The sequence below is a fragment of the Taeniopygia guttata genome, chromosome 4 (genome assembly GCF_048771995.1).
Source record: "Taeniopygia guttata chromosome 4, bTaeGut7.mat, whole genome shotgun sequence".
NCBI classification, from domain to species: domain Eukaryota; kingdom Metazoa; phylum Chordata; class Aves; order Passeriformes; family Estrildidae; genus Taeniopygia; species Taeniopygia guttata.
In genome coordinates, this window is record NC_133028.1 from 44,171,835 (window position 1) to 44,194,017 (window position 22,183).

General features: G+C 43.4%; 1 protein-coding gene across 14 annotated transcripts in view; it reads right to left on the minus strand.

The window, feature by feature from the left end:
* The window catches only part of EPHA5 (EPH receptor A5), a 196,057-nt gene that overhangs the window by 67,711 nt on the left and 106,163 nt on the right, over positions 1-22,183 (minus strand). For 13 of the 14 annotated variants that reach the window (XM_030271557.4, XM_030271552.4, XM_030271556.4 and 10 more), the window contains 2 exons: positions 20,431-20,586; positions 14,812-15,147 (listed from right to left, as the gene is read on the minus strand). The exons of the other annotated variant lie outside the window; for it this stretch is intronic. In XM_030271557.4, the coding sequence (XP_030127417.1) occupies positions 14,812-15,147; positions 20,431-20,586 (492 nt within the window). The remainder of the gene's footprint in view (positions 1-14,811; positions 15,148-20,430; positions 20,587-22,183) is intronic. 14 annotated transcript variants of the gene reach the window in all.

Sequence of the window (22,183 nt, forward strand, 5' to 3'; positions counted from 1 at the left end):
TGCAGGTTAACACAGAGAAAATCTGCCCTTCCATTTTGGAAGGGATCCTATTTATAGTCTTCTACTTCAGTTCTTCATCAGGAAGGACTTGGATGTCCACCCAGATTCAATCCCTAACCCAGTATTCCTGTGTAGAGCTCTAAAAAACAGTCAAGAAACATGGAGACTAAAGGAAGGACACAAATAAGTTACATTTATATCTCCACCTTGAATCCATCAAAGCATAGTGCCACTAGACCCTGGTGACTTTTGGTCTCTTTCTGGCCCTGCTTATGAACTGACGGGTGACCTTGGGAAAAATCACTTCACTCTTTTTTGCAGCCTATAAATGCAAGTGCAGGAGGGACCATTCCTGCTGCTCACAAAGCACTACAAGGCTTGCAGTCAACATCCTCTACTGGAGCGTGTACACTCTCATCTTTGGTGGCAACCTTAGGCCTGTGGTTGAAACAATCTCTCCCCTGAGAATTTATTTGCCCATCCCTTCCCAAATATTTAATTAAAAAGCCCCAAATGATGAGTTTCTAGCTATGATCTTTTACTGAAAATCATCTTCCCTTGGCAAGTTGTTCCTATCTTATTCTTAGACACAACTTCCAGACTTGCTTATTTCTGCAACATGCTGCTTCTACCTACACTTTGTTTGATGGGTTGACAAGGGAACATGTTTAATTCCAAACAACCTTTTTTTTTTTCAATTCAAGATGGCAGAGCCCCATGCCTGTGACGTGTATCTGGGGTTACTTCACAGGCCTTTTCTCAGGGGCTCCCAAGAGTCAAGGTTTCTCTCCTCCAATGCAGGCATGCAGAAATACCCTGCACAACAGAGCACAAATGTGACACTCTGCCCTCCTGGACCTGACCACTTTATTTTTTATTTTTAATGTGTGTAAATAAAACAGGCAGAGGTGAATATTGCAGCCAGCAACAGGTAAACCTCTGGAAATGCACAAATATCAGGAACCCACAATATTATTGCAGCAAGGCTATGGAAACCATCTGGTGCCTCTCCAAGTGTTCTCCTACCACTTGATGTTACAAATGCTTGGATGATGGGAGCATCTCTGACAGGCTCTTAAGTCTCCTAAACTAGATTAATCTACATGCAGCATACAGCAAAGCTACAATACTTCCTAATGGTCTGAAGTGCCAACTTCCATGATAAATATATGCATACTATGTGCAATTATGCCTGTATCTTAACAGCATGGAGATGGCTGTAAGATACTAATTACCAAATAAGAATTTGGCAATTATACTCCATCATAGCTTCCTCCCGACACAGCTACTTTTAAATAAACAAGGATTTGTTTTCAGCATCACTAAAGAAAAAGGAGTTTTCTCCTTCACTTTGTTGTAGCTTACCAAGTGTGATCATGGAATTAAAGAAGAGGAAAAATTGCATTTGCTGATGTACTGCCACTGCTTCACTGAAGCCATTTCACAGCTGTTTAAGAAACACTGTTAACCCTTTTAGGAATCAAGGGGAGGAACAGTGTTACCTGAAACAAAAGCAACCTCACTAGCTAATCCCTCCTATTCTCCAGACAGAATTTCAGTGTTTATCATAAACTGTCTGCAGACTTACCTTTACTTTAATTACCTATACCACAAGATCCAAAGTATGGCTCATTTATCTAATGCTGATGTTGTTAGAGAAAACCTCTTACCTGATCATCTGCAGAGATACTGGCAAACAGCTTACTCCACAAGTAAGGAGTACAGAGATGCTTCTTTCTGAGGGATGTAATGAGAGAATTGTGCCAATGCCACTCAGACATGGAGGCACTGTCCTTGCAGTGAAGTCAGTGGCAGAGTCCCTGTTTTACTACATTGCAGAGGGAATTAAGCCAGTACTGAGCAATTGATATATCTCCCCTTTGAGTATTACCTCCTGACATAAAAATAAACGGGCATCATGGTCATCTGCATAAGAAGCTGGTTAGGTGAGATTATAGCAAGGATAATGCAAACCAATCCAAACCATTCTATGATGCTAAACATGAGAATCCACAGCAATGTGAAAGGATGTGCTGATGACAGCAATATTTTCCCACTACTCATGCAGCATGGAGACAAATATTGTGATCTGTCTCTGCCTTTTCTGGAGTGCCATTTTATGATACAGTTAATGAATTAGCAAAAAAAGAAAAAAAAAAAAGTAATAGCCCTGTACTGCAGCAATTGTAAATGATCTTTGACTTCCATCTTGGAAGAGGAGTAACAGAGGCCTGTGCTTGACCCCTTTATACGCATTTTTCTTGTGATGGGGGGAGGTGGAAGGGAACTTGGAGTAAGCATCTAAAAATATAAGTGTGCAAATGATGCCATGATGTACGACTATCTTGTTTACCATAATCCTTAGCCACAGATTTATCACCATGCTCTTAAAACATGCTGTACATCTTTTCGTTCATCCTTTCACCCCTACTTTCCCTTCTAATTGGAACTCAGTCTGTGAAATGTAATTAAAGCTCTCATAAATACTGCCAGCAAGTGCACCCTTTTTCATCCAAGTAACTACTAACATTTCGGAGAAGACCTCATCAACCTCTGCTAGAATACAGACTAATGTATCTTCTCACACACCCCACTCAGGATAGGGAAGTCAATCTTCCCACCTTCCACATAATTAAAGTCATCCACATTATGTACTTTTCCTTCACCACTCTCCCCCCTTCTCTGACACATGTATTACCCTGTCATCAGCTGCTTTCATTTAATTTATTCTATTTCTAATCATTGAGCAAAATTTCGAGAAGACCTGGAGCAGTCCTAGGCATCTACTCAGTACCAGGTTTCTTCTATTAGAAGACAGCACTTTCAACTCTCCTTTAAGAGGGATTATTTCCTGCAATCTACAGACTTTATTCATGCCTGGGAGTGAAAAAAAAAATACCCTTTTCCATTCACAGTAAATGACTGTGACATTAACAATGAAATTCAATGGTACTTCAAAGACTGCTATGGGCCCTAAAGGTTGTGCAAGGCAGCCTGGGGACTGAATAAAGCCCAGTTAACCCAACAGGTGGCTTCATTTGCTCTGTGAAAAATAGCTGCTGCTTCTCTTGGAGAGGAAAACACTCCTATACTCAGCCAAACAGCAGCTGTAAAATTGTCTGACTAGCGGCATGTCTAAAGTTTTCAAGCACCCTCACGGCAAAGGGAGGAGGCAGCTGCTGTGTGCCAAAGCTTTCCTCCTGCTAAGGCAAAGTGCACAGAACTTCCACAGTCCACTGGTTCATGTGCCATGTGCCTGGAGATGGAGACAGGGAGGCAGGAGATCTGATAGTTCCATACTTCAGATATTTGGATATTCTCCCATCCAACCCCTGGCACAGTCCCTTGGGCACCTGCCTGGGGCTCAGCCATGGGGACCAGGGAGCAGAGGGCTGTGTGACCCCAGAGCCTGACACAGCCCCTGGCTGGGAGACAGCACCTCACCAGTTGCTGGAAGATGGGCTCGTGATCGAAGTTAAAAAGTTGAAGAGAGGCAGAGAAACTGGAGGAGCCCCTGAAATCTTTGCTAAAGTGCTCGAGCGCATAAACACAGTGCCAGTGTGTTTAGCAGTTTATTCCTGCTATCACTTGATTTTGTTAAGTGCTTTTTTTGGACCCTCATCAGTGAACAGTTGCCAAGCCACTAGAAATACTATTACTGTCAGAGGCCAAATAAAACTCAACTGTATTTACTGAACAGGTAGCAATTGCTCTCTTGCTAGACACCAAATCAAAACGACCAGGATTTTAGTTACATTTAATCGCCTGGGCAGTGGAATTTGTAACAGCTTGGAATGGACACTGTCACATTATTAACAGCTCCCTTTCTAGAAGACAAAGCACAGTTCACTGAGCAGACGTATTGAAGGCAACACCTTGCACTCAGCTGGACTTGGATCAAAGATTGTCTCTCCTGACAGAAGGTGCAAAAGAGGAAAGGAGGAAATTTTCACTATTGCAAGCAATTAAGACTGGGAGCAAAGGGGCCCCCTGTCACACATTCCCTCAAGCTATTCAGCATGCTTTAGCTCACTAAATGCTTTGGATAAATATGCTGTTGTCTGACATTTCTATCTCTAATGCTGCAGTGAAACTGAAACCACAATAATACTGAAACTAACTCAGAAAAAGCAACCCCAAACCCAACAGCCCATCTCCAGTGGACTCTGGCCAGCCTCTTTTTTCTGCTCTTGAGTTAGTTTGGCAAACAGGTTAGGAAACGTTTTCAATGCATCTTAGGTCTCCAGCCCTATGGGAAGAGTTCAGCAGGGGCAAGGAGCAGCAAGAAGAGTTCCAGTCATGGTGTGTGTCCTCTAACCTGTCACACCACGCTTCCATGCCTCAGTTCACCCATCAATGAACCAGACACCTGAAAAACCTCCCTGATGAAGGCGATGCATAAAGTTTTAGTCATCGAAATAGCAATTTACTGACATTAAGTATCCATTCTAATGACGCTGTATCCATCAGGCCTGCATACAAGAAAGCTGAGCCAACTTGCATTAATTTGCATAATGACCATGTATTTAACTCCCCAATTTTGTCCTAAATGAAGAACGGAACACTGTACAAACTGAATTTAAAATAGCAGTTCTCATTCACTGACCAATATCAGAAGATAGAGGAAGAGTGTGAGGCCACAACAGATGCACAATTATTACTAGAGCACAAACAATATTGTCAACTGACTACTTTATGGGGGATTTGTTTTGCTTTATAGAGATGTTCTGCAGGGATTGCAAATAGCACACAAAGCCCTCAGGGCTATTTGACTCTAGCAGAGGTCCCACTTGAAGCTTCAGCCAATATGTAGCAGAGGGTTTCGTGCAACACCTCTGTGGAGGGCACTGGGCATTTTGTCCTTCATGCACACCCAGCTTTGCTAGCTGCTGTCTGCAGTTTTGGAAAAGGTGGAGATGGGTCTGTGCCCTCATGTGCATCCTTACCCAGTCATCCTCCAGTTCTTTTCCGTGTCCTTGCAGGGGCTGAGTTGCACCTGGGACAGAGGGATGTACAATAAATTAAATAACCCAGTCACTTCTGCAGTGACAGTCTTCCAGTTTACTGAACTGGGTGAGAGCAGCTGTCTGTAGAAACCGTCCTTGCATGGCCAGGTGTTTAAAGGACCAGACCATAAGTCTCCAACAAGGACAGCGAACAATTTCATGCTCTCGGTGCCACCCCTCAGGAGAACAAGGCAGAACTATGGAGCTTCAAGGCTTAATGATCCAAAGCAGGAGCCTGCTCTGGGAAAAGTAGAGCTCTGGAGATGACAGAATAATGGTGCAGTTCAGATCAGCCCTCCCGTAATAAGCCACACTAATGCTGGACTGTGTGGAAAGCAACTCAGGAAACAGAATAATCTACTTGGCTGAGCAGCACTTTCTTTCCTTGGATTGAGGCAGACTGAAGAAAGTTGGAAAGAAGCTACAAAGAAATGGCACAAAGGGTCCAATAAAACCTTGCAAACCAAAGGAGGGAAGGCAAGCCCAGTTTTCTGCTTTTACCTGATTCAAATTTGCTTCCTTTTATCTCCTGTAGGGGCACAGAGCAAAGATGCACAAGATTTGCACAGCAGGATGCAGAAGCACGGTGGGCAATTGTGCTGTGTATTCCTGGGAAGGCAGTAAGCAGTGCTAGTGCCCTCCACTGGCATTTTCTATCTAATTCTCCAAATCTGCTTTTGAGGCATCGTTCTCTCTCTGCAGAGCCCAGGGGCCAGATGCAAAAGGCTCCTTGTACCGCTCTGCACACCCACCATCTCTGGCCAAAACCCACAGGGCAGATTTTGTCCAATGCACGAGAATTTTCTATTTTTTCTATTTCCCCAGACCAGTGCTCTCTCCAAGGCTTGCCAAAGCACTTAGAGGATCAGTCCAGCGTGGTCGGCCCCTCTGCACAAAGAACAGTGACCAGTCCAGTTTCCTGCATGGCAGCAGAAAAACCCTCACCCGGCACCACCATAACCAGTGGTGCTCCACATCAATTTGTACAGGGCCTTTTGATCAGAGCTTGTATTCTTAGAAATTGCCAAGCCTGAATAACCAGGAAAATAAATAAATAATAACACTTTCCTTCTGGTGATTTCTATTGTACTGATCTAGCTGGAAATCCCATTAGTTACTCACTTTTGATCAGGACTGCTCCTCCAGGACCAGGAGATGCAGCAAGCATTCAATCACACTGGCAAAAGAGCACATTTGAAGCGTGTTTTAATTAAAACCTTCCAACTCTTGAGCTTTTTGTAGTATTTGCATGTAGCTGAACTTTGGCCCAGCTGCTGTGGAAGAAATATAATTTATTGCTGGGTTGTCTGTCACCTTAGTGCTACTCTTGGCTCTTCAAATAGAGCTCCCCCCTCCCTGTCCCCATGTCCTCCTCACAGTGGGGAAAGAAAGGGCAGTAATCTGGAAAAAAGTACTAGCCAGTTCTACCACTTCTATTCCATTAGCCATTTTCAAGAAATACAAAAGAAATGCGTTTTGGAAATCTTTCAAGGAATGAGCAAGGGATTTGCTGTCAAAATATATTGTAATAGCAACCACAACAGAAAACGTGGAAAAACATTCCAAGCCTCAATGAAACAACACCTCTCCAATGAGAGGCAATCCAGGGGACAAAACATTTCAGCCTGATACTATAAAATACTAACTGGGAACCTGTAATTTATGCACACTGAGAGCTGGAGCTCAGTTCTGATACAGCAAAATCCTTCCTGGGATACAGAAGCCAGCCTGCTGTGTGGGTGCAGACACCAGGCACAACAGCAACCAAGGGAAAAAAGTCTGGCCATATGAACAAATAAATACTACAAACTGCTTATTAAAGAAGGGTCAGGTCATGCTCATGGCAAAAGAAAACAGACAGAAGGAGAAAGGGATCAGAGAACTGCTGGGTGACCTTGCAGCACAGAGAGCCACCTCTTCAAATGTGGGCCCAGTTAGGCAGCAATTTTGCACAAGGACATGAAGAGTGAAAGGCATCCGAAGTGTCTGAACTTTACCAAGTTGTCAGACACCCACATAAAACAAGGGTGGGCAACCTCTGTGTTCTGTCCTGCATGTTCATACACATACACAAATGCACACACAATTATTAGCTTGGAAGAGACCTTCAAGAGCATCGCGTCCAACCCATGCCCTAAAACCTCAACTAAACCGTGGCAACCTCAACTAAACCATGGCACACACATTGCCACCTTCACACTCATTTGATCAGCGTGATGGGTGCTTGGGAAAGGAGAAATTCCCTGAGCAGTGTTTCTATAGCACAGCTCTCTCAATGCACAACTACGGAAATGCAAATTCAAACTCTTCTGTTTCCTCCACTGTTATATTTAACTTTTGAGGGAGATTACTATAAAGAGATTACTTGGTTTGGTACTGCAGCCAGAGAACAAATGAGGAGTTTATTAAATTCCTGCAAGTCCACTACTATCTCTCTAAGAGAAAAATACTGAAAGTATTTTTACATTCTTTTTTGGCAATTTTGGAGTCCTGATGTCTTAAGAGTACTCTCGGAAGTATAATTTATGTGGACTGTTAAAAATGTAAAACTACTTTCAATGCGAAAATCAGAGAAATAACATAGGAGACAATGGAATTACCAGCTTGCACACTGAGATTAAAGAGCTGAATGCGATTTTATCAGCAGTGAAATTCAAAAACAACATTCATGGGGGAAAAAAAATCTATAAATTGATGTTATCTGGGCAGAGGAACCATTTCAGATGCTTTACTTTTGCTCTCTGCCAGGTACTGTGTTCAGCACAATACAAAGAGAACTCCTTGGCCTTGAAGAACGTGTTTTAAGGGGATTAGAAATAGATTAGTATAAGATTACTTGGCAATTCTTTAAAAATATGCCAGCAAAATCGGAAATAAGATTTTAAGCCAGCTCTATCACTCTTGTAATGTAACGTGAGTAATGCCCTGCAAAAACACAAGTTTCTTAAAGCTCTGACCTTGTGAAGCTCTTACTACACCTGATCACAGCATGGCCTGCTCTATGCTTTTTGGAAAAAAGTCAGTATTTGCTACTCATGCACCTCTAAAAACCTGGACTCAGATTGCCCAATATCTGTTACTTTACCCCAAGCCTGAGCCAATGTCACTGCTGGGGATTCTGGTGGCTCAGGGATGTTGCAGAGCGGTGTCAATCCTGCTGGTCACAGCATCTCAATCCAAATATTTGGGCAGCTCTTTGTCCCTCACACCCATCTGCATGGCACCATGTGGATGCAGTCCAAGTATTCATTTTCCCCAGGTATAACCCAGCATTTGCTTTTTGTATCTCATGCCTCACAAGTAGCATACTTTGAAGAAGACTAACTGCTTCATCACAGTCTGTCTCACTGCCACTGGGAGATGGTAAAACCTGCACCCTTATACCCAATACACAATGGTCGTCATCAGCTGAATCTCAGAATGAGATCTACAGCATCCTTCTTTTTCCCTTTTTCAGGAGGAGGGAGGATAAAGACAACTACTTCTTACTATTTTTATTTTCATCTATAAATAAGACGTTTTAATTTCACATCTAAATTGAAAGGTCTGTCTGCAGATGCAGGAAAGTGGTTTTTATTTCATCTTTTAATGTCCTTATATATCAGCCACAGGGCTGTCTCACCTGCTTCCAAAAAAAAAAAAAAAAGACTTCTAACTAAAAGTCATATTGTAATTTGGGGATTTTTTTCACATTCCAAAGACTTGTCTCAGTATATACGCATGTATTTCTAATATGTGAAGTATAACAAAAAGTCTTATAACAACTATGAAAAAGTAGCAATTACCAATAGGGGAATGATAAATAAAAGTGTAAAATATTAATCTGATCCATAATTCATTTGGTAGCAGACATCTGGGCTGGGGTGAACTCATGACTCTGGAATAGGATGCTGGATGAAGATTCTGCATTAAGTATAAAAGCAGACATCACAAAAAAAACAAACAAAAAAAATTCAAACAACCAACCTTTTGTACAGCACTGGCTTTCAGGTTTTACTTTGCCAGTGTGTTTGCTTTTTGCAACCTGCGACTGCATGAGACCATGATTCAAAAATATACCAAAATACCTCTTGAAGCTGATTACCAGCATATGCATGGAACTTCACAAGTGAAATTATTCTCTTTCTGGCTGAAACTTCACTGGCAGCTCAACACTAATTTTCACATCTCCCTGGATATGAAGAGTGTTCACAGCCAGCAGAAAGATCCTGCTGCAAGGGGCAGTGCAGGGTGCACTCTGCTTTAAATAGAGACTGTGGTCTTTGAGGTAGTACAGTTTACCTGCACATATTAAAACACCCCTGTGTTCACCCATACTCGTATGGAAGACATTCTTTGCTTTTAAGATAACATTGTTCTAGGTTAAATGCTGCAGTACCTGGGTTAACACACTGGAAGCCAGTGCTGCATCTCTAAATGGCTGTGCTTTTCACAGAGATGGGCAATTGCAAACCTTAAAACCTCTATTTATGCCACTAATAGCTCCTCTCCGGCCAGTGTGAATCTAAAGCAGAGTTTAAACTACCAGACATACCAAATTCACAAAGGATTGCCGGCAGCCCCTAGAATTTTCTCAGAGTCCATAAAATAATTAGACAAATCCATGCATGAAAAATTCATTAAGGGCTATAAAGCACAGAGAGGTGTTCCTTGGAGGTTGGCGAGCGCTCCAAGGAAGCACTAGGACATGTGTGCTTTCTGCTCTTATCCCTTGTACGGAATCCACAGTGACCACTGCTGGGAAGGTGATGCAGCCCAGTGGATCAAGTAAGGTTACAATGGATGTTTAAAGGCAAGCCCTGCATAACATGCTGGTTGTGGAAAGACAGTTTTCCAGAAGAAAGCATCTGCTTAAGCTTTTGCAGACCCTGGGCCAGCAATTCTGGCTGAAAAGTAGAGCTGTAAGATGGGTCTTGCTTGTGTGAGATGATGGAAGATGCTGCCTCTACTGGAGCATCCCCTTGAAAATTTTCTCTTATTCCTGAAGAAAATAAGTAAACTGCTCCCTTCCCCATGCCAAACCAAACAAACCTATGAAGATTTTAAAGATAGAAGAATCAGACCCTGAATGTTACAGGACTTGAACCCATCAGCTCCCAAAGGCAATCTCTGAAAATGTGGTTCCCATATCTTGCCCCATTTTCTGATGTCTTCTTCCCAGACTGTGCAGGGCTGCAGTCTCTTGGTTTCAAGAGCATGCAGATACTGATGTAAGATTGCAGCAAGCTCTGTGTTGCAGATTTCCCTTTCCAAATTGCCTTTGTCTGCTTTTCAAAGAATGTACACATCCTGACTGCTATGGAAAACACCTTCTCCCTTGCTCCCTTCCACTGCAGCTTCCCAGCCTGCGCAATTAAAGGAAAGACTGTGGTTTTCAGCACACTTCCCTGCTCCAAGAGCCTTCTAGCTGCTCCAACCATCTAGTAGTTTTTGGTCAAGTAAGAACCTAGCCATGCCTCCCAGACACCACTACAGGTTGCCAGGTCCTGTCCTCCAACACCTTTGCTTAAAAAGCACTGCTGCTCCATAGGATGTAACATGTATCTCTGGTTTGGCCTCAGGCACACAGACTCCTTGAGGCATTAGACATATTAACTCCTCTGTTAGCAAGCACATCTGTACCCTTCTTCTCCTCCTTGCCCAGAAGGAGGGCAAAAATATCATACAGGTCACAGAAGGGGAACACTGGCTTCTGACTTTTCAAACAGGAAACTGGCAGAGGGTTTATCTAAAAACACACATGGAGAAGGTCTTTAAGCGCAAAGGAGTCAGCGGCATCTGGGATGCCGGCAGGAGAACTGCCCCACTCTCACCGCCCACCTCCAGGCCAGTTCTGTGCCTGAAGCCATACCCAGCATGGGACTTGCTGACATCAAAAGCAAAGAAAATTGCTCGGCCGTTTAGGCTGGCTTAAAGTGCATACTCCTGGCAGGTTTTGAGCCTAGAAAGGTTTTAAACAGTGCATCTTTCCAGTGTGCTCCTGCGATGATACAACACAGGCAACCATGAATCAAGACTGCTTGCTCCCTATGGACCCATTATGAGACATGCCTCTGACCAGGACGTCATGGTAGGTGCTTTCTGTACACAGGGCAGATAAGATGAAAGACCTCAAGGGAGATGCACATCTCTGTCCAGAGTGACAGCATACCTTAATCATCCAGCTTGCTGAAAGCACTGAGGGGAAAAACAAAAAAAAGTCATGCAGTTGTCGCTTGAAGAGCAAACTTCAGTATTAGCAGTACACACAGACTGCTCTCTGGGAACCATTTAAATAGGTGGAGGTTTCAAAAATATGAAAACTTGAGCAAAACCATGAGCAAGGGAAGGATGGCTAACTCGATCCTATCATTACCACTTATGAATTATTCACTGTGCTCCAGCCCACGTGCACAAGGCACACTTTTCAACACACTGTGAGACTGCATTACAGATGGCTCCCTGCCATCTGTGCTGGGAAGTCCCTTGGACATGTATTTTGCAGCAATGCCGTAGGAAAAACCATGATTGGGTCAGCTCCCGTGTCTACAAAGGGAAGAAGGTCCTCTGTCTGCCTGCTGCACCTCTAGGGTAGCCACAATGGAGGCCAGCACAATTTCTATCCCTCATGGCTTGTGGCATTGCTCATCCTTTCTAGACACATGTTTTCCAGCAGAAAATCACCAGCAAAATCTCACAGAAACAACAAAGGTTTGCAGATTGCAAGAGTGTTTCAGGAAAACTAGTCCTGTATTTGGAGCCCAAGGCCACTACATCCTGCATGGATCGGCCCCATCCCAAGTATTGCCAGGTCTCTAAGGACCGGAAGAACAGAAGAATGCTGGGGTCACCAATGGAGATTAGCAATCAGCCTCTTGCGCACAAAAGTTTACTGTTCCCTCTCTGTATTTCAAAATTTGATTTCAAAAATTCAGAGTAACATTGTATCAGCCTGAAAATGCCAGATGGATTGCGTGCCCCAATTCTTTTACTCATTATTTAAATAGAGGAGAGAGGAAGGGAGACAAACTATTTTGGAGCAAACCACTTTTTTCTTTTTTCTTTTTTTTTTTTTTCCAGGAAGTAATCCCTTTGAGAGTCTAACCCAGATGTAGCTTCTGCTGCCAAAAGCTGCCACCATACCCAGAAGAGGTGGTGCACAAGAGGATTCACTGTCTGTACATTCTTTGCAGTTTTGAAATGAGCATGGTCTTCTTGGGATGGACAAAAGCCAAACCAACAAAACAGACCCTGGCATTTCTCTGCATGCTGGGTTACTGAATATGTGCCAGCAGGACGCCAGCAGCCAGACCTATCCCATGGAATGCAATTTTTCAATTTCCTGCAGCCAACAGATCTTGTAGCAGGATTTCTCCTACTGTTCAGTTGGCCTTCTGTCACTGATTCAACTTCATTAACCAGTCTCTGTGAAAATATGATCACCATCAGAAAACCTGTGCAAGGGAAAAGGTGAGACATAAGAGCTGCACCTCTTGGAGTAATTCCAGGGGGAAGGTGGGTGGCCTGAGACTCCCTGAAGCCAGATGTGCCTTGCCTACTCTTACTTGAGAAAGGACTGTTGAAGTGAATCTTTATATCCAGAATCACTGGGTATGGAGCACTCCATTACTTGCCTCAAAGGACATTTTTTTTTTTGGAGGCACCTTAAAAAACCAGACACTCACTTTCCATGCACAGCAGTTAGTCTGATTTGCAAAGTCTCTTTTTCCATCTGCTTTATTTCTGGCACGGGCAAACTGATGATGGCCCAGGGGAGTGCTGAAAGAGCACATTACTGGGAAGCCCATTTGATGCTACAGCTCCAGCAGACAGGCCTGGCTCACCTCACAAATGCATGTTGGGACCAGCCAGAGAGACAGTGAAACACAGTCACCAGTGCTTTCTTTATGCTGCAGTTTGGTAGGACCTCCTGTTGAATCAACCATGAGAGCACACAGATGCAATTTCAACACCACACGGTGTATCAAACACCCATGGCTTGATCCACCAGTATCTCCTGTGATTGTGGCTCCACTAAGATAAAACAGAAGACTTAACCAGAAGCTACACTTACCCACTTGTCCTTAGCATGAGACACATTTGTCATATGTTTCCCGTTTCTTCTAAGAGACCTTCCAATGCAAAGCTGCAAGTGGTAACCGTGCAAGGGGGTTATTCTTGGCCTGATGCACAGAGACACAGCTATGTGGATAAATCCTGCTGCAGCTGTGGAGAGTTTGGGACAAAAGTCACAAACCAGGACTTTTTCCTCACTGTCTGCACTGATCAGCGAGGTATCATCTCCTCATGCACAGCTACCTTTACTGAGATTTATGTGGATTTAATGCCACACATCAGCGAAAATCCAGTAACAGCAGTGAAATACCAATGCGAACCCACTAATAGGAAAATGTGCTCCTTCCAACAGCAGAGTTACTGGCAGCAGCCTTCACAACAGGAAAACAGTAAACAGCATTAGGACTGTGACACCCACCGATCTGCACTAAACAGGTGCCTTTAGTGGGCGTCATACTGCTGTCCTCTAATATTCCTCCAGCAGATTCCATGCCACATCTATCAGCAGCATTCCCAGCATGCCTTTATTTCCTCTCCTCAAGAAACATATGAATGATCTGTCCAACACTTCAACAATTCAGTTTAATTACCAGGACAGGTATCTGCACTTCCTTGCTGCTGGCTGCCAAGCCTGTGCACATACACCTGGGTAGCAGGAATGAGATGCAGCCCTCCTCCAGCTAGTGCTTTTCTGTTCCACAGTGAGGATCTGCCAATCTACATCCAGCTGTCACACTGAATTGCCCACCAGGTTTCCTGGCTGAACCTTGTCTGGAGAAGGCAGGGGGTGGCTGCAGTGATCTGGCAGCACAGTTCTCACAGTCTCAAATGCCACCTGTTAACAGTCTTGGAAGGGTTTCACGGTGAATAAATGCCACTGAGGAGCCCTGAATTAAATGGCATGAAGTAAGCCAGATAGGCAAAGGAAGAAACCCTAAACAACAGAGCATGAGAAACAAGAGAAGGTTAGGTCAGTCTCCGGGGCTTTACAGAAGTTGTGTGATGTGCCTGGTGTGTTGATGCACATGGAAGGAGATGTAATCATGTTCTTGACCCCCATCATACCTCCAAGTGAAAGAGGACAATGGCAATTCCATGCCTGTGTCCAAAGTGACAGGTCATTTAAACTTCTGGGCAAAGGAATGGCAGACAGATCAGAGCCTTGGACAAAGGAATAAACCAGTCTACATGATCTCTGTCTGCACAGTGCAACACAGTATGAGTGAAATCCTAGCCCTACCTTGTTGGAGAAGCAGTGACAACATAGCATCCCTCATCAGCCTGAGCCCAGTCACTTTAGCATCACAGTGTAGAAGAGGGATTAAATTTTCGCAAGTCACTAAAACAAATTTTCTTAGGGCAACTGTAAAGTTTAGATGTTTTAGCCATTTTTAATCAAAATGGACTCTTAGAAATTTCCCCTTCCCAACAGGAAAGACAGCCTTTTTTTTCCTGGTTTAGTGGACAGATACACCAACATGCAAAGAAGTGGAAGTATCTCCAAATAGCTTAACAGAAAAATGTCACAAATCCTAAAAATGTGTCCTGCTGAAAGGAAACATACTGAAGACTGCAGTAGTTATATCCTATGAGACAAGCACTGCCCACCTCCCACCCGCCATATTTGAAGAGGCTAGAGTCCACCCCTCCATCCTGGAGACTTCCACCCGTTCCAAAGGGAGGTCTGCATTGGGTCTGATTGGCTCAGGCTCCCACCCCAGACATTCCCCCAGGGTGAAGATCCACTTACCTGCCTGGTTTGTGGTTACATTTACAGACACAAACTGCCGGGCTCCGGGGTTCTGGTCGGACACTCCATTCACTGCCTCAATTTCAAAGGTATAGTTTGTATGAGCAAGCAGATCCACCATCATGACAGAGGTGTTTTTCAGGCCGGTTTGCTGGGGGAGGTACCTGACATGACCGCCACACGCCTCACACAGACCCGAGTGTGAGCTGCACTTCTTGCATGCAATATAATAAGACACATCTTTCCTTCCACCAGTATCAGCAGGGGGAATCCATTCCAGAAAGACACTAGTCTCGTTAACATTTGAGATGGCACTCCGAGGAGCAGAGGGGGGTCCTGGTTTGTAAAGTGAGAAAAACACATGGTAAAAACAGTATCATCAGTCATGCTGCTCGCTACTACTCTCTAGGCTGAAAAGAGATGCCCCTTCGCTCATACGTCAGAAAGTACATGGCGACCATTTGCAACAACACCTGAAGCGCTGGGAAAACGGGGATTTGTTTTGAGCGCTCTCACCGCACTCAAGAGATCTGTGTTGGGATGCAGTTACCTGCATGGGAGGACAGGACACGGGGCTGGCTCAAACCCAAGAGGAGGAGCACTTCACCTGGGGCATTGCCTCTGGTGCTCTCCTCGCTCTTCCTGCAAATGGATTAGCAAGTCTTTGCCCTGCCCAAGTTCCTGTTGGCTTCACCAGAGGCAAGATTGCTTCTCCTCACCCCACTGCCCTTGTACCACTAACCCCTAGGTCCTAAAGAAAGGAGACACACCAGGGTTTTCACACCATTCAGGTGTTTTCACACCACTCAACTCAGATGCCAAATCCTTCCTCTGTATGCAGCCGCCTCTTCCCATCAGCCATTTGGCAGCAGTGAAACCAAAGCTTAGGTATCCAAACCTCTCTGAAGTGAAATGCTCGATGCAGCCCAATGCAGATGGTGATCTACACGGGTCACTGGAAGCACGGCTGTGTCCAGCCACTCCATGGCAGCCCTCCTGGTCCCTGCCAGGCTGTGGCACAGCTGGTTACCCATGCCACACTTGCTTACTTTGCCAAGCCTCCCTGCTCAGGATGCCAGCATAGACTGGCAAGGCTATCCAAGGAGGAGCAGCTGCTGCAGAGGCACCAGAGCACCTGCAAAAAGTGGGCTGCTTCTCTTCATCCTGGGTGAGAAAGGCCATGGCTGGGCAAGAAAAGCCCACCTGGAGGCACCTTCAAGACTTGCTTCCTCGCAAAAGGTGCTGCAAGGTTTTTGTTTTGAACAGGCTTGTGTTGCAGATGAAGGACAAGCTGCAGATATACCCTGAAGACAATGTGAAAGGACAAGCAGAAGTCTCATGCAAGATATCCTTGTGTTAAGTACTCAGGGAATGCTAATGAATGAGGAAGAAAGAGGAAATTTATCAAAGCAAGCCAGGATGGATTTTAGTCACAGCACCACCAGAGACTATACAGCAAAGGCTGGGATTTTTGCGAGGGAAGGCAACACAACACATTCCTCTATGGTTTGAAGTAAGTTGTCAAAACCCATGAGCAGTTCCTTGAAAAAGGTCCAACAAGTAGCTTCACTAGCTAGACATCCATATGAATCTTAACAGGCTGACTTACGCTGTCATCTTCTCGTTTTGTTGTGATAACTAAACTCAATTAGTTATTTAAAACAGGCAGTGTTGCAAAATGAAATCACCTTATAAACCAGAAGCATTCTCCTCCATTTCCTTTTTCTATTTCCCACTCTGAGTCTATAAAATTTGTAACACTGATAAACTGAAACACTGTAATGATTTCGACTCAAGCTGTTCTGATTCAATGAGAAACTCTCTGCCAGAGGAAATAAATAATCCTGATGGTTTTTTGGTTTGTTTTTTTCTTTTTCAGAGGAAAAGCAGATGAAGAAAATAGCTAAGTTAGCTTAGGAAATGCCAGATCATCTTTGTTTTGTTCTGTGATCCCTTCAGATCCCTACGAACTGGGAGCAATCCACTCCCAAGCTGCACCCCAGGGATCCAGCACTATTTAGCTAATGGCACCAACATACAGCCCAAGTCAAGACTATTTTCTGCAGTGTCACACTTGTACTGATATAATGGAAACTATGGAATTCACCACTGGAGCTGTATGGAGTTATATGTACTACACTTGAGGATTTTTTATATGTTTTTTACTGGTTAAATTGCCCTATTTTTTCTTCCACTGGATGAATGCCCTTTTGCTGATGCCAGTACTCTAGGAAAAAATAAAGAACACAGGCACAAGAAACACTTACTGGACAATGTGTCTTTAATGGGGGATAAATTATTACTTTTGTAAAGTCACTAGAGTTTTTTACTTGCTTTGTACAGAAAAGTCAGCTACTCTTCTTGAAGGCTTAAAAACATCAGTTTCAGTGGAAATGCTTTATAACTGGCTTTTGTAACCTATAAAATTAGTGTGCTCACAGGACCTCAGAGAAAGGTCTTGAGTAGAATCCTGAAGTTGTACCTGAATAAACCTTGGCTAAACCCCAGCTGGGAGAACAAAAAGGTGTTTTACCTTCAGAAAAGGGGGACTCTAGATCTGCTAAGGTGGTCTGCTTTAATTTCCTAACTCTTGCTGTCAAGGGCACAGATATTAGTCTACTGACTTTTAAATAGATAGATATAATTTTTGAATTTGCTACGTTATACCCTCAGATTCACTCCTTTTGCACCACAGTTTTCTGACAAGAGGCAAACACTTTCTGAAAACAAAAATATTGGTGTTTTCCTTGATGGACAGCAAACCTGTTGCTTACTGATCCACAAATTTAAAAATATAACCTAAGAGAGAAGTCACTCTCAAGATAGAAATATACATATGTTAACACTTGAAGTTAACTGTAAACTTTTTGCAAGTAGACTATTACAGTAAATACAATAAAGTCTTCAATTTGTCCCATGTGTCATAATACTACAAATATTTCCCCAACATGCTCTGAGCAACAATAAGGATACTTAATAGAGACATGAGGAGAAAAGAAAAGGGTGGAACTGTTTTGGTTTTAAAGAGATTATGTGCAAGGAACTGAAGCTAGGATTACTTAGTTAAGAAGAAATAAAATGCAATTACTTCCTGGAAAATACATAATAATATTAAGAGAATTATCAAATGTCCATCAGGACCAAAATTTTTTATTTTTTGTCTGAGAGCACTAATTATTTCAGACTCTATCACAGCACTATTAGTTTCAAAATTACCAACCATTACTTATAAAACATGCTTAAGAAAATGGAAAAATTGAACAAAAATGTATTCCTCCCTCACCCTGTACTTAACTGAGCAAGTGACAGTGATATAGCAGCTAGTTTTCTTTAGTGATGCTGGTGGTGGTGGGGAGACTCATGCAGCCTGGAACTGAAAAACACTCACTTTAAATTAGGAAAATGTGATTTTACAGCTGTACTGAGTGGCAAGGGGACTTTGCAGGTGTAGATGTGAAAATAAACATTGATGTATTCTCTAAAATTAACTGCATTTCTTGTTGAAGGAATCCTATGAATATTATTAACTTCTGTGGCAATAAATAATAAAAACATTAAAAAAAAACCCTTGCAGTATTTTCCTACCACTCATGACTCAAGTCTCTCTCACTTGTGTTTTAGTTCATGATGAGCTGTTGCCTTCCAGATATAACTGGACTGGTTTAAAATACCACTGTTGCTACCTACTCTTTACAGCCCCTGCCAAAATCCTCTACCCCTGCTGCTGAGCTGGTGCAGCACATGGAGCCCTCCTCATCACCTTCAGCACAAACAGAGCAGTATTAGGACAAAATCCTAAGAAAAGATGAATGGGGAAGGTGAGGGTGACAGAAGCACATGGAGAAGGCTCAGATATCCCACCCTGCTTTTGGGGTGGTAGGCATGAATGCCAGCAGAGGTGCTGCAATGTCCTCAGCTGTGGCTCTGGGGTTTGCAGAGGGAAACAGAAGCCGAGCTTTGCCTTGATGGGTATTAAACTTCTCATCTGCCCCAGAAGGACTGGGTACCCTGCCAAGCCATATCCTAACACAGCTTCAGGCACCACGTCTGGGCTTTACACTAGATTACAGTAAGCTCTCAAAACAAAAGTAAAACCCACACTGAAAAAAACCCACCCAAACAGTAAAAGCCAACAAACTCAAGACAGTCACCGCCAATAAATAAGCACAAAATCCCCAAACAAACATAAAAAGAAAATCCCATGGCATTTGCAGAGTTGGAAATGACAGCCTTCACCTAAAGGGTTTGAACTGCACTAGAACCCTGGGAGAGACAGGCTCTTAACTTCATTTCTTTTTAACAGGAGTTGTTCACCTAACTTGCTTGTGCCTCTCCGAACCTGCGATGCTGCTCAGGCCATAGGCATGCATAAACATCCTCCTCTGGGATGGCAGCTCCTTCCCTGTGCTAATGCACCAGCAGGACAGACTGGATGTGTACCCTTCCACTCTGAGAAGGGCAGAAAACAACACCACTGATGGTGGGCAGGAGGCACAGCGAACACCAGTCTGATGTAACTCTCTCAGTTGCTGGCTTTGGTTCTGTCTGTACGGAAAAACCTACTTTAAGAATGTTCCAGAGCTCAGTGTGTTTCCCAATACCATGCTGGACCACATTTATCTGAGTTTTTAAAGTCAGGCCAAGGGGTAAAATGAACATCAAGAAATGCTGCTATCAGATTTTTCATGCTATAACCCACCCTGGCTATGCCTCCAAAAGACTCTGGCACACCTATTTAATAAACTGGGAGTGCTTGCCTGACTCACCCTCCAGACCTCTTTGATCTGACAGCACCAGTGACTCCAATGCTGCCTAAGGCTGCCTTCTCCTTCCCTGCAGCACAGCTTCCAACAGCCATGCTCCTTTGTCTGGTGAAAATCAAAGGCAGAGTTCAAGGGGCCCAATTCTGCTCCAAGTGCCTCCTGCAGGCAAGCAGAGAGCAGCCAAGGGCAGTTTCCTTTGAGAGAGTGTGTCTCCAATAGGAACAGACTTTTTTTTTTTTTTTTTTTTTTTTCTTTTTGAAGTGGAAACTTCATGAGTTAGGAAGGACATCTGTATTCACTGGGAAAGGCACAAAAGCCACTACAATCCCTACACGATGCAAAGAACTTCCCCACAGTATGGAAGTCACCACTGCATCACTGTCCAGTGGTTCTGAGCATGTATGGAGTCATAAATCTACTTTTTCCTCCATTGCTTAAGTTTCTTGGAAGACCCAAACTGCTCCTGCACCAGTAGTTCGATTTCAGTAGTTTTCAACCACTTCTGCACCACAAAAATTACATTTGGAACATGACAGTCCCAGCTCAGATTTGTGCTATACTCAGTGGGACTAGCTAGGACCATGGACATTGTGGCCTTAAGTATCTGAAACATAAACTGAACAAGGGACTTCCAAGGTACAGCTGACAAGACAGCTCATGGATGGCAGGAGAAGGGTAAAATTAGTGATTCTGATTAAGTATGGTGGACAAAGACAGTGACATTACAAGTGTATCAAGACTAGTTCAGACTCCAGTGCAGAGCCTGAAAAAGCACATTAGTTAGTATCATAATGTCTAATCACAGTACAGGAACAGCTTGAAAGGATTAAAAACAACCCTATAAGCACATGCTTACTTGTACAGGCCATTGTAGGTGGGTCTGATTCCTTCCTAAAATAGTGTTCTTCACACAGGCAAGATGTGGATGCTTCATCAAGTGTGTAGCTGTGAGGGGGACATTTGCTGCAGGATGGACTGTGGGGTGAAGCTTTGAAGAACCCAGGTCTGCATACTGTGAAAAGAAGAACCACAGGCTAAGCTCTCCCATCATAAAATTAATCTCTTCACATTTCCTTTTAAAAAAACCCCATATCTTCAGCCATAAAACAGACAAATACTTGTGAGCTATTTAGTTTGCATATTTTAAAACAGTCTATGCCACTAGCAGATAGTGCATACTTAAATATCTGCATGAAAAGAGAATGTGAGTTTGCTGATTATTTCTTTCCCCTAGCATCTGCCATTGCTGGATATTTATTTTCCTTGTTGAATGCATTAGAGAAAACATCATCTGGGCTCTGCTTTAGAAAACATTACTGTGATTTTTTTTTTCGTTCAGTCTTAGGAAAACAGGTAAAATACATTTCATGGTTTTTTGTTTAAGATGTTCTACACCCAGAAATCAATGTCTCAGCAAACAAACAGCAACACAGTGGTGGAGGGGATCTCAAGATCGACATCTTTAAAACATTGTGATAAGGCTACTTCCCTAGGGTCTTTCCCCCTGCAAACCTTTGATGAATTTTAAAGTGCTCCATATGACAGGCTATTCTGGGTATAGTCTGAACCAGGCATGCTAACCATACAAGATATTTCTTCCAGCTCCAATACATATGCATGACAAGGCACAAGGACTTGACCTGAGAGCTACTTTTTTTCTTATAAATCCATGGCTATGGGTAGCTCGAGATTTTTTTTTCTTAAGTAATTTGAAATGAATACAGTAATATCTTGTTTCCATCCTCCTGAAACAAGTGCTTTTTCACCTATGCAAAGCTCTCTGCACTTCACCCATGTGTGCACATTCAGCCAGAAGCAGTGATAGCCAGTTTGCAAGTGTTTTTTTAGAAAAAAAAACACTCTGTATTGTACCATTATATACAGAATTACAAATGCACTGTTAGCAAAAGGAGGAAATGTTGATTTTCTGTTTGTCTCAAAGAGCAGAGACATGGAGGCATGTTAAAGCTGCTTGAAAGTGCTGTTACCTTTCTTCCTTCTGAATTGCTTTAAAATATGTCTGCCTAGTATGATATTAATGATGCACAGATCTGCTAGCAGACTTGAAGAAGTTACCTGGAAATCCCAGAGCCTTTCCATCTGCATTCAAACTCTCCCAGTTGTAATTAGCTTGAACAGGAAATGAGTTCACAGCTAAAGCACTGATATTATCCCATCAGGAATGTCCCAGGCAATCACAGCACGTGCTAAAACTCAGCAAGTGGTGGCAGAATTCATCTTCACTGTAGGTGAAGTACAGGTTTTTACTAGTGATCCCTTTCCTCTGATGGACCAACTAGGACAACTGCTTCTAAAGTTGGCTCTACTTCCTGTAGTACCAGAGAAACTCCCTTGACATCTTCCCTTTTACGTCAATAGTTTCTTCACCAAGGGTGAGACACTTGCAGATAAATTCCCAACTCCCAGAACTGAAAAGTTAGTCTTTGGTGATGAAGATCACTCATGCATCAAATGTGCGACTCAAGAGCATCCAACAGACCTCCCCCAGACCCCACCTCCACAGCCTTGCCCGCACTATGCACCTCTCACAGCAGGCACCACACAGCCCTGAGCAGGTCCCAAGCTCAGCACAGGCTGCCAGGTCACCC